The sequence below is a fragment of the Cryptotermes secundus genome, unplaced genomic scaffold (assembly GCF_002891405.2).
Source record: "Cryptotermes secundus unplaced genomic scaffold, Csec_1.0 scaffold191, whole genome shotgun sequence".
NCBI lineage: Eukaryota > Metazoa > Arthropoda > Insecta > Blattodea > Kalotermitidae > Cryptotermes > Cryptotermes secundus.
In genome coordinates this window covers 379,713-394,573 of record NW_019718272.1, presented here as the reverse complement: position 1 = coordinate 394,573, position 14,861 = coordinate 379,713, and the positions used below count along the sequence as shown (strand labels likewise).

The following is a 14,861-nucleotide window of genomic DNA, read 5'->3' as shown; positions in this document are numbered from 1 at the left end:
TTAGGAAAACGAAACTGTTTCCGCCTTGGGACATGATACAGGTGGCCATGTTTGTTATTTTCGGGTGTGGGGCGAGTGAGAGCAAGAAATGACACCCTGTTATTTCCTATATTTCTGTCCTACCATTTTTTACTTCGTAGGGGGCTGTTTCTTCGTTTTATTCTGTTCCATACTTTTCTTTCTTATTATCATTTTCCATTTTGGTCGACAATGCGCAAGAAAGTATGGTCAAAGGATTGAGAAGAGAACTGCGTACATGTTTTGACGAAATGTTTGCGACTTTCTGCAGAGTGTCTTTCTCTGAATTTCTCGTTGACGTGTTATCCGGCAACCCTGTTCATGGCATTCTGCCTTTTATTTAAAATAAAAGAAAAGTTTAGGCATTCACACTGCGACTCATGATGCCTGCTATGTTCCTAAAGTCACTCTTTGAGACAGTATGACTGCAATCCTGCATTGAGCTTCTCTCTTATGTTTTGCCTTCCTTTACTGTCACGACAGGGGATTCAGAGAAGATATACGAGTATGAGGAGTGACATAATTTTATAGTCTATAGTTCTGTGAAGTTTCAATCATTCTTGATCTTTAAAATCGACATTCTATCAGTCCATTGGACGGATAAAATATTTATTGTTTGTTTACAACCATGTACATAGTCACCAATATTTTGAATTCGATGTTTTCTATATATGATTAATCTATCAATTGTTTTTGGTGCCTTTATTGAGAACTGTCCCATAATATGTAAGTTATACAGGATGTACTCACTTTATATGCAAGGCTATATGCACGTTTGCCGGTCACGGTAGCCGAGTGGTCTAAGGCGTGCACTGTCTTCGCTCGCTCGGAAGCCGGGATCTTGGGTTCGAATCCCACTCAGGGCATGGATGTTTGTGTGCGTTTTTCTGTGTTTGTCTACAGGTAGAGGCCTTGCGACGAGCTGATCACTTGCCCAAGGAGTCCTACCGTATGTGTAAGATCTAGAAAAACCGAAGTGAACGGAGAGTTCATGGAGGTAGGCCTAGGCCCACTGGGGCTGTAGTGCCAAGGAGAAAAAAAATATGCACAGTTGGTTTGTAGGAAGGAATGCAATAGACATGGTGGAAACTTTAGTGAGAAACTTATATAAGAACTGAATGTAATCCAGAAAGTGTTCGGGCAGATAATCACAATCTGTACTGTGCCAGAGACGTGGTAACAGTAATTATAGATTAAAATTCTTGTAGTGATGTTGACAGGATGCGAGGAAAGACACTATTAAACTATTAACGACTTACAGACTACATAAATGAAGGTAGCGACGAAGTCATTTGTAGAGACTACTACAAGAATTTGACCGAATAATGCAGTAACGTAGCGTAAATGGGGGTTATCTTAAGGCAACGACGAAACATGTCTGGCAGTTGAGGTGCATACAGTTAATTTCCACAGTACGCTGAAGTTTCTTTTAACGGCTGAATTTTATATAAACCAGCTTGATTGTTAGCAACAAACAGCCATTTTATCTCTGGTTCACCGTTCATATACTTGTACGAATTTTTACATGGAATTTTAACAAGGAGTGTAGTTCTCGACAAGAGGAAAATTAGTTTCAGCCCATTGATAAGTATCGTTCTCGATTTGGAGACGCATGAACATGGCCATTCTACCCAAGAGGTAGGAAGAAATAAAACAGGAGTATAGAGAAAATTATGTAATTTGTGCTCTTCTCCTTGTAGTATTTATGCTGGTCAAATTGAGGACGAACAGATCAGCAGTACTATAGTAGGTCTGGAGATAATGCATAGACCCTGCAGTATTTTTGTCGATAATCACTGAAGAGTAAAGATCAGTTAGGATACCTAGGCGTAGATGGGAGGATAATATTAAAATATTTCTTAATGGACTGCATTGATGTTTCTGTAAACAGAGCCCAGTAAGTGTTTCTGTGAAAACGGTTACGAACCTTTGAGTTCCATAACAGGTGGGAAATTCGTTGGTGGGCTGTACAACCTTCAGTTCGTCGAGGAGAACTCTGGACCTCTGGACAGTGGATGCATAATTGTTTATTAAAATGAAAGAGAAGTAAACACTTGCCGACAAGTTTCCACTGTGTCATGGTATGGTGAAATCTTAATGAAACAAATAGGTGATCGGTTGGGTATACACACACAATACGCTCCCGATTAATCGGGGCGTGTTGCTCGGGAGATTTGTTTAGAACATAGCCTGATGTGTCTAATATCAAAAGATAAACTTCCTGAAAAATTCCTTTTCTTTTTAAACGAACAAGCACAACAGAGAAGAAGTTTTATTTCGCCTTTGAAAAAAAATATATATATTATACGTGGTAGAGTCATTAAGTTCGTGGAATGTGGTTTTATCGCATCATATTACAAGGTATTTATATACACTTACGCAGATCCACATCGGCCCTCAGAATAGTNATATATATATATATATATATACACTTGAAAGCTTGAGAAAGCTTTCTTTGTAGAAACGGCACATGAGATTCTCAGAAACCAGACGCATATTTCCGCCGATAATTTTCGAGTAAACTACACTTAAAGGGCAGCGGCATAGCTCAAGCGGTTAGTCGCTGGCTTCCCACCGCGGCGGCCCGGTTTCGATCTCGGATCTGGTAAAGTGGATTTGTGGTGGACAAAGTGGCGCTGGGGCATGTTTTCTCCGAGTACTTCGGTTTTCCCTGCCAATCTTCATTCCACCAATTGCTCCACAATCACCCTCACCTATCATCTCGGACTGGTACAATAGGCCAGAAGTGGCCGCAGTACAAGGGACTTAGTCCCACCCCACTAGCAATAAAAAATACTACATTTAAAACTTAATGTTTCGTTCTATAAATTCCAGTTCACATGTTCGTCACATATTCGTTTTAATGATTATCCAGGGTGTCTGATTATTCTAAGAAATGTATTTCCCCCTCCATCCCAGGTAATCGGCAATCTGCTCTAATTTAAACAGTATAGAGAATAATTTGCCACGCAGTCTAAGGCATGAAACGTCTTCGCCAGCTCGAACGCTGATATCGTGAGTTAAATCCCACTGAAGGCATGGATGTTTGCTTTTATTCTTTATTTATGTTGTCCTGTGTAGGTTACGGCCTTCTGCTGGACAGATTCCCGTTCAAGGAGTCCTACCGGCTGTCCAAGATTAATAAACTGTAGTGAAACGAAGTGTTTCACGAATGCCCTATGCTCCAAATTAGAGCAACAGGAAATAAAACGGAAGAATGGATGGATAGATGGATAGACGTCTGTGCCGGACAATTTGGCTTGTCCTTCATGTTCCGGAATTGTATAGTGAAGGCAGCGGTCTCTTATATCAGTCGGGTTAATCTTAATACTGACAGATGTCTCCAATTTTCCGAACCCCTCCAGGCAATAAATAGTCCACTGCGGTTTTCTTCGAAATCCTTAACTCATTCTACGTTACTAATTTTCTTTCCTTGGCACTGCAACCCCAGTGGGCTATACTGCACACACACAACCTAAACATCCATGCCCTGAGTGGGATTCGAACTTACGATCCCGGTTTCCAAGCGAGCGAAGACAGTACATGCCTTAGACCGCTCGGCTACCTAATTACCTCTCCTTTTGATTCGACGGCATACAACTGCTGCAGTTGAAACGGCGTCTTTAAGTAACACCAGACTCACTCAACAGTGATCCAAAATTGCAAGCGATACTTCCCTCTCACTCGTTCGCTGAACTGTTTGGAGTTATCGCTGCGTGCGAATTCGTTTTTATGTATAAGCCTGTGCATGGCTGCATGCAGTACCTGTGCATGTTTAGGTCTGACGTAAATTATGGGGCTGGGGTGGTCGTTACTGGATGATTTTTTTTATTTTCCTGTGGTCAGAAAATAAAAACAACACACAGCATTTATACGACTAGCAAAATATTTCCAGCAATAATATTTACTGTTACGTTGACTACTAGGCAACGTTATTTTTCATTCGATTGCACCGGTAATTCGAAATGTTCTTGACTAAACATCATGATAATAGACGTGTCAATTAAATGTTTACAATATATGACATATTGTATTTACTGGTATTTCATTGATGTGAATTCAATATATTGACGAACTATTAAAAGGCTTGTGAATACTGGCTGTGAACTTAAGAATCATATCCGTATATTTTTAAAGATCAGATACACACTTTATTGAAATTTATAATGATCTGTTATGACATAATTTAATACATTGAATTGTCTAACCATTAAATTATATCTTCTGATATTCAGGCATAAAATAAGAAATCTTGTATTGGCGAAAGCAGTGAAGATGTAGCTAAATCTGCAGATGCAATTGAAAGGGCAATTAAATTTGCAGGTGGGGGATAAATGATTCACGTATTTCCGAGGCATATTTCTTCTATATCTGTTGTCAAACGGTGGGATGAGGACGGCGATAAGATTCAAAATGTGATAATACTTATGCGGGGAAATGTGTGGTTAATGCAGAATTTTACGTAAAGAATTTCGGTTTTAAACTCAGATTAATTCCAATAATATTACAGTATTTATGATAATTCGGAACATAAATTGGTCTAAAAGATAAAATATTGTTCCTCGGGTAGGTTATATATTCTTCTCAACTTAAGCAGCCTTATATGAGAATGTTGTATTTTAGCGTCCTGTTGCACTGATTCGTATCCATAATGTGCATACATTAACCGTCTTTTAGTGCATACAATTTCACTTGTCACTTCACAGTACATGTTTCGGCATCATTCTGCCATCTTCAGGTGTACACGTATTAATCACGTTAAACCATTGCACTGCCTGCCATCAAGTGTCCATTTATAAAATGATATAAAATGTGTGTTCGTCGTTATTCAATAATAAAATTTATATATTAAAACTTGTTTAGATCTATCATCTTACATGTCGTATATCAAACTCGTATGTAATGCCATTCATCCTCTATGGGAGTCGTTCTTCTTATGTTTTAATTGTGTATATACTGTGTCTTATGGTGTGTCTTTCTTATGTGGCTGCGTGCGTTGTATTACATTGTATTGTGAAATTGTATGCACTAAAAGACGGTTACTATATACATATTATGGATACTTATATGAGAAGTTGCATTTCAATACAGGCAAAAGTTACTCATCATATTCCATTTTGAAGGTCGAATTTTTGTAATTTAAAATACAGTGTTATTACTCTTCTGCAGCTTTATGGCTAAACTTCTCTGTTACTTTCTATAGGGAGGGCAGTAGCAGCCAACATGTTATATCAATTGTGAAACCAACTGATGTTAGATATATTGCAGAATGGATGTGCGATCATGAGGATGAAATCAAGGGATGTACTTTGGGTGGTGGGACAGTAACATGATGGCTGTACGAGAGCAAACAGGAGTTCTGACATAATTGTGTCTCTCTCTGAAAGGTTAACCTCACCTGTTGAATGCACGTGATAACCTTAGGTATCCCCGTGAGGATGCGGGTTCGAATACCTCCACCGTAACCCTGCGAGTCATAGAAGGCGACGAAAAGGGAACCCAGTGCCTGGGGGTATAACTGGGCCACCCTGTGCCTGGGTGGCATAAATACACGGACCTTGCCCTCCTTACATGTTTCGGCAACTGACGGCTATCAAAAAGAAAATCAACATTATGTAGGAAACATTTCACATATGTGATTAATAGTGATTTATAATGTTGGATGCATGGATTTTATTGATTCCTGTAACGTAACCCGTTTGTATATGTTGTGAGAAGTTCGGTGGCCTTACGTGGTAGTGTTTGGGCTTCTAACAGACCATCAAAAATTACCTGATACCCAACAATTGTAGATACGTTCTTTTGTTTAATTTTTATTCCTCCAATTGTACTCCGCCATTCAGTAATGGCGTTTTCTTAAACAATGTTGTTGAATAGGTTCGCTTTTTTTCTATATACCTCGATTTGATTCTGATTTCGCTAACGGCTATTTGTGGCGGACAAAGTGGCGCTGGGGCGGGTTTTCTCAAAGTACTTCGGTTTCCCCTGCCAATCTTCATTCCACCAAATTCTCCTTCATCATAGTCACCCGGGGCAGGTACAACAGGCCAATCAGTGGCCGTCGTGCCGAGTGGATCCAGCTGGATTCCACCCCTCACTAAGAGAATTAAAAAAAAAAATATTAATGACGAATAACTGGATGTATATAGGAGACCGAGGATCTGTTTCTGCATAGTGCATATAGTGCATAGTGGGATATTGAACCAGCGAGGGTTAAGAGGAAAGAAAGGCAAGCCCATTTTGGAATATGGGGGCACATTGTTCGAGGAACAGAAGCGTGTGTCTTGTCATGTTTATACATAAATGATACCAATTCCCTGGGTGATGGTTTCTTTGAACCAACGTCGTTTGAAATATTGAACGAATGTCGTGGGTACATCCCGAACCGAAAAGTTTCTTTTTACCATTCAATCAGATGGTCTACGAATCGGCTATCCCTCCATGTGGGAGCGTGACTTATGACACAGTCCAAGCCAAGGCAATGTCTGTTAACATCTGGTCATCATTTAAATGCCATCTTAAAAGCTTGGAGTATATGTATAGAAGGAATCGAGTCCCAGAGCCTTTCTTGACGCCGTGGAATACTGAAAAATATCGCGCAGCTCGCAGTTCGGCACTATATTGACTGATTGCTTATCACGTTTTCTTAATCTTGATAATAATTGATGTATTTCATGAACTAAAGCATAATTGAGATAGGATGAAACAATACTTTCGAAGCTTCGTGCTTGTTAATGCGAAACATTTTATATTTTTGTCATTACTTTTAGAACGTGTGCGTATATATACGCGGTAGTGTAGTTGGTTGAAGCACTATGCTACAAACCGGACGTCGCGGATCGAATCCCGATGAGGTGAATTTCAATTTCTCTAATCCTTTCAGCCGCACTATAGCCCTGGGGCAGACCCAGCCTCTAACGGAAATCGCGTAAGTCTGAGAACCTTACCGCCATCTGTGAGCAGGCTGTCTAGAAGATGTGAAAGCCTTAACAAATTCTCCTTCTACACGGACACACACACACACACACACACACACGAGCGCGCACACGAGCACACGCGCACTTCGATCTGCAAAGGAAATTTTCAGTACTTCATTCGTAAAGTTTTACAGATTTAAATCGGTTCATAATATAAACTCAAAAGCACTTTCAAAACCAATTTTAATAATATGCCGAACGCTGACGTTATATTATTTTTCATAACTTGAAATACAGTGTCTAGCCATTACTTAGATCATGCGCACGATTTGAACATTACATATTTTTTTGGAATTTTTATTCTTTGAATTCTTATAATTTAATTTTAGTTTATGTAGTATATGACAGAAACTTCGTAATTCACCGGACTGTAGAAATTACCTAAGGTATTCATGTAGTCTACTTTAGGAATATACCGCTTTATTATTTTGTGCAACAGACATTCATTTTCTAAACCAGATTTGCTGTATTGCTTTACGAATTATCACTATGATTTATGTGTTCATCAATTCGAGTTTGCTTCCTACCGAGTAAACACGCTTCGGCGTCGCACAACATAGTTTTTGCAGCTACTGTTTTCAGCCACTCATTTCTGTCCTGGTTGTACAGGACTCAAAAACTGTCTCTGCTGCTGTGCTGGCAGAATTAGCGTCCAAGTCTACAGGGTAGTATAATGCTCTTCAGTTATGGCTTGTATTTCCTGTTTTCAGCGCTTATAATATTTTGAAATAACCGATTTGGAATAAACAAATGTACGCAACTTTATGCAGGAGAATTATAAACGTAGCTCTTATCTTACAACAAAAAGTCAACAACTTTGCCGTATGGCCAGTACTGTGAATACAAGTTTGGTAAGTGGGGCGTTTTTTTGGCGTAAATAATTTTTTACTAAATATTTTATATTAGCGATTGAATCGCTTGTGTGGAAATTATAGAAAATGTTTAAGAACCTTAGGATTAACACTCTGATCAGTGACTGAAATGTGAGGTTTGACGTCCCCACGACTGTGAAGATTAATATTTCCTTTTGTGTTATAAATTGGTGTAGTCTGGTAGTTTGATACCAGCTTTTGGGGTAACTTACTGCCTCCAAAATAAAATAAAAAGTTATGGAGTATGCTCTTCCAAAACGTTTGTATCCACATACCAGATAGCACGGTGCCATAAGCCAGAAGACCGCAATATCAACAATTAAATTTGTTTGCACATTGTCAGGACTGTGATGTACGCTTTCCCTAGCTTCATTTCTCTTTCTCTCTACTTCTGCCTCAAATAGAGGTTTAAAGGACGAGGGATCTCACTACAGTGGAATCCTTACAGCTTTGTGTACATAAGCAATAATTTAACAATGAATATCCTTTCTTTGTTTAAAACGGTTATTACTGGACAAGTTGCCCCAAAGTGTCTGTCTGTATTTTTTATGGGTTAGTGCTGAGCCCATTTAACGAAGCCATTCTTGTGTATACCTTATAGAATGTCGAATGAGGTAAAAGATAAAGTTATCGTTGGGCTTAATTAATTAAGCACCACGCCACGAATTTGTATGCGAGAATGGAGGTAGAACTCCAACATTCTTGACCTAGGTACCTGATGATGAGCGTTGAGCTTCACGCCTCTGCTGCTTTAGCCTCAACGAAACAGCCCATAGTATCCATTGTATAGGAGGGTGGAAGGCAGAAAACAGAAAAGCTTTTGCCTCTAGAGAGAACCGAACCCCGATTCCTCACCCGTCCATCCCGTAATCTGTTCGCTATACGAATCGAATTATCAAGAAAGTAATATATGTTGAGAAGATAATGACTGGTCTTTTTTGAATAAATTTCTGGCTTGAGGTTGAAGATCTTAAGAAAATATCAGTCCTTAAAATTGGTCGGTCTCTGTCTTTGTATCGTTGTAATTAATTAGAAATTAATGGATTTTATTCTGGATTGACTGAGATTTAATACATTTAACGTCGTGAAATCTTACCTGATGCGCTGGTACAGCTCTCCTCACGGTACGTGTATCATTAGTTGCACTTCGCAACCTGAAGTTCACCTGCGTAAAGTGATTTATCGTGCCTCTCTGTGGGCTCTGAGACCGGAAAGTAGAGTACGTCCTGAACTATTCCAACTCCAATGTTTCGAAACGTTACGGAGACTTTAGTAATTAATACTGTTTAAAAAGGAGTTGACGCAGGTGTTTAATTTCAGCTCAACACAATTTCCTTAAACAAATTTAATTTCGGAAACTTGAGTACAACATAACATGTATTCAAGTCAGGACGAAATACAAAGTCCTTTGCAATCATTTTTTTTCTTTCTCACCAATCACATTTATTTTTCTCATGCTGTGAGACTGACTCTACTTGGTACTGAGGCCACTGTTTGGACTATAGTACCACCCGAAAATGATAGATGACGGTGATTGTGGAGCAATCAGAAAAATGCGAATTGGCAGGGAAAACCGATGTACTCGGAGGAAACCTGCCCCAATGCCAGTTTGTTCAGCACAAATCCCACATGACCTGGCCCTGGCTGGAACCCGGGCTGCCGAGGTGGGAAGCCGGCGACTAACCGCCAGAGACCGATCACATTAATAGACACTTTTCGTTGAAGCCGCTGGACCGAGCGAATTTCCCTAGCAGCGATACTCAATGCTCGTAAGCGGAAGATGGTTAGAATCTCTGCCTGCTCACTGGCTTAACTAATTGAGATTTTCGGTGATATCCGCAGTCTCTTCAGGCAAATTCAGGGATTACATCACGACCGCTTCCTTCAAGATCCTATATACTGACAGTATCCTACCTTAACTCACAAAAAAGTTAATTAAATTTCATTCAGGACTTATCGAGAAGAAACTGTGTCCTTTCATAAGAATTTTCGAGTTTCGAAAAGACGCAAGGTGCTTCCTCTCTGACCTCAACGATTCATATTAAATGGTGTTACATTTAGGGTATCTCTATCTATCTATGGCTCTACAGCCCTTTGTTGTGTCTTGGCCGCTTTTCAGATTTTTAATCCTAGAGAATCATCCCGTTGCAAGGTCTCTACCTATATATAGAACAACACAGACACAGAATAAATGCATACAGACATCCTTGCCTAGAATTGGATTTGAACCCACGATCCCAGTGTTCGAGTGGGCTAAGACTGTTCATGCTTTAGACCGCGCGGTCATTATGATCGGCTAGAGTATCTCCAGTATTCTCCAAAACATGAGATATAAAAATGTATGTTACTCCTTAGAGTTAGTCATAGTTTTAGAAATCTAATCTCCAGTTTTATGAAGCAACCAGGCTGAAAGCATGAACAGTCTTCACACGATATATGCAGCTATCAACAGCTAAGCGGCGTGTCCCACCGGCCGGTAACGACCCTAACGACTTAAAAGTAAACCAAATTTGTGCGGATAATTTCAGACTTATTAACTTTTTATTTATGTTTTTCTTACTTAATGTACCTTCTTTTCTCTCTGTTTCAGGTGTATTTGAAGATGGCTGATACTGTCTTCGAATACCTGGTGCGCATTCGTCGAAGATCAAACAAAGAAGAGAACGAATATAAATATATATGCCACATGGAATAAAAATTACATTGTTTGAAGACAAGGCAACGAGTGTGTGGTATTGTTACTGCAACAATATACGGCACAGATCAAATCTACAGATATAGAAAGCGAAGGATGTGGAATGAAAAGAATATTAACATCTCTTAAGTTCGTGACACTTTGGCTAGATACAGGCATTTCTTTTTCGGGACGGTTGATAACATTGTTTCTAATTAACGGAAGTGAGTGTCTAAAACATGAAGTTAAGGAGACGGAAACAGTCTTGGTTCAACATTTTTGGTGATATTCCATTTTCAGTGTCATCACCAAGATATATATTATGTGGGTTTGTTAATCTTCAATGAAGAAGATATTTTTGAAAAAAGTATCTTCCATAGTGATTTGGGGGCAGTGAGGCTAGTATGTGGCGGATGTTGCTACGCGTGTGTCTGTTCGTTTTCTCTTTTTCCGGCATTTTGGAGGCAATGCCTCAGCATCAGCAACCCAAACACAGCCCAGTGAAATGCGGAGGTGACATCAGCAGTGACAGAGGTGTGATACAGACACCCGGGTTCCCTGGGCCATTCCCAGTACCAATCAGATGTCAGTGGGTCATAGACACAGCAGATCGCGTTCCTGCAAATAATTACTCGATCGTCATTTATCTAACGCAACTTTACGTAACAACGGGCTTAACTTTTACCGAATTTGCTTATTATGAAAAGGGAGCAACTCCGATAGGGAAACAACTTGTGCACACGGTGACAGAGCACAACGTGACTCTGGTGCACTGGCTGTGGACTCGAAGCCCGTACCTCGTTATAGACTTCACGCTGGACCGTCTGGAGGGGAACCACCTGAGGGTTATGGATAATCTGCTTGATGTATATGGATTCAACATTACGTACGAGATCAGCGGAAGGGAGAACCCCGTGCGTCCCAATTCGTGCAATGCCATCCTCTGTTCCTTCCTGGGAAACTGCTATGCCAACAGGGACTTCACGTAAGTAATCCAGAAATTCTGAGCTTAAATAAGTAATTCTACTTTATGTTGTCTGTACTGAATCTGTCCGCCGATTTGTTAAAGATGAAGCCTGAAGTAAAATTCAAAATGCTTAAAGGTAATAAATATGGAATACATATTAGAAAACATTTCTGAAAGGACAGAAATTAAAATTACAAAATCTATACGAGATCTGAGGTTCTCATAGCGGTCGCTGTAAAAAATACTGTCTGCTGGGATTTATCGATGTTTCGGAATAATATGTTGCCTTCATCTTCAGGGTCGAAGATTATCTGCTTGCATTTTGCCCGTGTAGACCTATAGGGTTGTGGGACGTCAAGGCTCTCACATTTTCTAGATAATCAGTTCAGATGGAGGTGATGTTGTCAGCCTTACGCATCATGTTGCAGGGATAGCTTCACTTACTTTTTGTTTGGATTACTCTTCGACCATGAAAATTGAGGCATTATGTTCTTCCGAAACGTCGATAAATTTTGTGCCAGACTACACTGCATCAGATCTAGAGAGATCCTTTTTCGCCAATTTACCTCCTCGTTTGGTAAAGGTATTAATAATATGATTGAAAATTTGACGTATTGACGTATCCCACATGTCATTAAGTAAATTGATTTTCATGCCATTCGTTCGTGGCTTGCATTTGTTTTAAAACAAAAGTCGCGTTCTAGCTCGTTCGAGCTAAACATTCGAAACCATGTAGTATATTCTGTAGGCAAATATTCCTCGAAGCAATATAGCCATCCAGAAGCAAATTGAACTAAAATTAGAACCTATGCCACGTGTCATCCTGTTAATATTGTTAATCTTGTATTCGCTGATATGTTGTTCCTGCCGTTGTTGCTGCTGCTACTGCCGCCACCGCCACCGCCACCGCCACCGCCACCGCCACCGCCAAGTTCACACGTCGTGTTAACAAAATTTTCTTAAAAGTGCTTTCTTGTTTTATATTTACGTAGGTCCGTCATTAGTAACTTTTGCAATAACGCAAACGAGACGATTTGGTATGGTTTCATATTTTTTTTCCTTGGCACTACAACCCCAGTGGGCCTAGGCCTTCCTCCATGAACTTCTCCGTTCACTTCGGTTTTTCTAGATCTTAGACATACGGTAGGACTCCTTGGGCGGGTGATCAGCTCGTCGCAAGGCCTCTACCTGTACACAAACACAGAAAAACGCACACAAACATCCATGCCCTGAGTGGGATTCGAACCCACGATCCAGGCTTCCGAGCGAGCGAAGACAGTGCACGCCTTAGACCGCTCGGCTACCGTGACCGGCATGGCTTCTTATTAGACCATACTATTTCCTTCCTCAACCCCTGATGTCAGTATTGCACAGTAAGTTAACATGCTAATGTCGATAGCGCTGTTACTGCAGTTTTTTTTTCCTGAGAAAGGTAATCAGTTTTTATTTAGTTAATCTTTAAGAGACGATACCCGTGTTGAAAGCTCGAAACATAACTATGTCAGCTGCATAAAAATATATTAAATCAAATTGTGTGAAGTTATACCACCCACATGACACAGGGACTATGAAGGCAGCATCTGTTAAAAGTACCAGTGACGCGCCTTTGGAACGTAAATGGCTGATTGTGTAATGCGACTGAAACGCCGTAGTCGGTAAGATAAGGTAATCTACAATTATTTGCCCTCAGATTTTGACATGACAACTAAAGTATTAAAAGTTTCAGTGGCGCTACTTTGTCACGGAATTTTTCTCTGTATACAGGATGAGCACAAAGTTATCTTTACCGGAAGTTTATTTTGAAGCAATCATGCAAGATGCAAAATCCGAATATCGAGACATTACACCACAACTGTCAAAGTTTATTTTCCCATTTAGGGATGTCTCGATTGTGTGCTATTGGTAAATCTCTACGCGTCAAGTTTGAATTCCAGGTTCAATCATTATAATATGTCGCAAACGGAACTCTACACAAACGACGGATCTCGCAGAAATTTTTGCAATATTCATAAATGGATTAATCAGAAGGTGGATGCACTACAAATTCTGTCCTAGAGCGTCGATACAGTCGTGTGACATATTTTGATTTTATTAAACAACACTTTGCCCTATTTGCAGAGGCGTCGTCATTTTTTTTTTTGAGTGCAGTGCCTCTGGCGGAAAATCATTGCAACTGCATGTGCACGCTTTGATTAAAACTTTTCTAGTTATAATCTTATATATGGAAGTTCGGATGTAGTATCATACCATATTGTTTCACAATATGATTCCTAATATTTAAACAACTTTTGTGCTCACCCTGCGTAATGTGATTAAAATATAATAATTTTAGAAGGTAATCCAAGATTGTAAGATTTGAGGCTTTCACGGCGGTGACTATGAAGAAAGCAGTCTTCTGGGATTTGGCACCGTGTATATGTGGTGCTAACCGACGTTTCGGAGGAACGTATCGCCTCCATCTTCAGGGTAGAAGAAAAAATATGAGAAATCTGCAAGCGAAGAGACCGTGAGAACCGGCAAAAGCAGACTGCTACACGGTGCCAAATCCCAGAAGACTGCTTTCTTCATAATCCAAGATTGTCTCCTGTTTGGTTTTATGAGGTGACCACGAGAATAATGAAAACAGAAACATTTTCAGATCAACTGAATTACGATTTCGAGGTGTGTAATCATTTATAGCTTATTTTAAAAGAGAGCCTAGCAACTAAGTGATTGTGTTGATGAGTTTACTTTCCATGCGCCTACATTCTCAGCGTGGCCGCTTACCGAACTCTATGGAAGTCGATTAAAGACTCGTGACCATAGCGTGAAGCTGTGAGCTCTAAATCCGTGCCGTCAAGGAGACCAATATGGCAGTCTTGGGAATGTTGGAGATGGTACTATAGCTAGGCCCTGCAAGTTTACAAGGATATGAAGTTACTTATGAGTAGCTATTTTTATGATAGCAGGAAAATGGCTGCAGCTCCAAGTTTGTGTGTTTCTTTCTCAAAACTCCAGTCTACAGGAAGCAAAGTTCTCATTCTATTCTTCGGTCTGCCGGTTCTCAACTTTCGTAATGGAGAGAGTGCAGAATGGAGGAGTGGGAAGGCAGTTTGTGTTTCATTGTTATATTCTTCATCTCCGTGCTGGGTTCGGTTATGGAGTATCTGTGGTCGTAAACTTGTGCGAACTTCAAGGTTTATTTGAGGTAAAGAGCCTCGACCGAGTTTGTGTATTCTGAACTGCAATCTATCTGTCTGTCTGTCTGTCTATCTATCTATCTATCTATCTATCTATCTATCTATCTAAGCGGCCTTCGTAGTCTAGGGGTAACGTTCCCACCTCATGACTCAAGGTACGCGGGTTAAAACCCG

The 14,861-nt window shown here is 40.1% G+C and overlaps 1 protein-coding gene across 3 annotated transcripts in view; it reads left to right on the top strand.

Annotated features, from left to right (window-relative positions):
• The window catches only part of LOC111873679, a 980,223-nt gene that overhangs the window by 736,405 nt on the left and 228,957 nt on the right, over nt 1-14,861 (top strand). For all 3 annotated transcript variants that reach the window (XM_033755436.1, XM_023868634.2, XM_023868704.2), the window contains one exon: nt 10,458-11,526. In XM_033755436.1, the coding sequence (XP_033611327.1) occupies nt 10,946-11,526 (581 nt within the window). In that variant the 5' untranslated portion in view covers nt 10,458-10,945. The remainder of the gene's footprint in view (nt 1-10,457; nt 11,527-14,861) is intronic.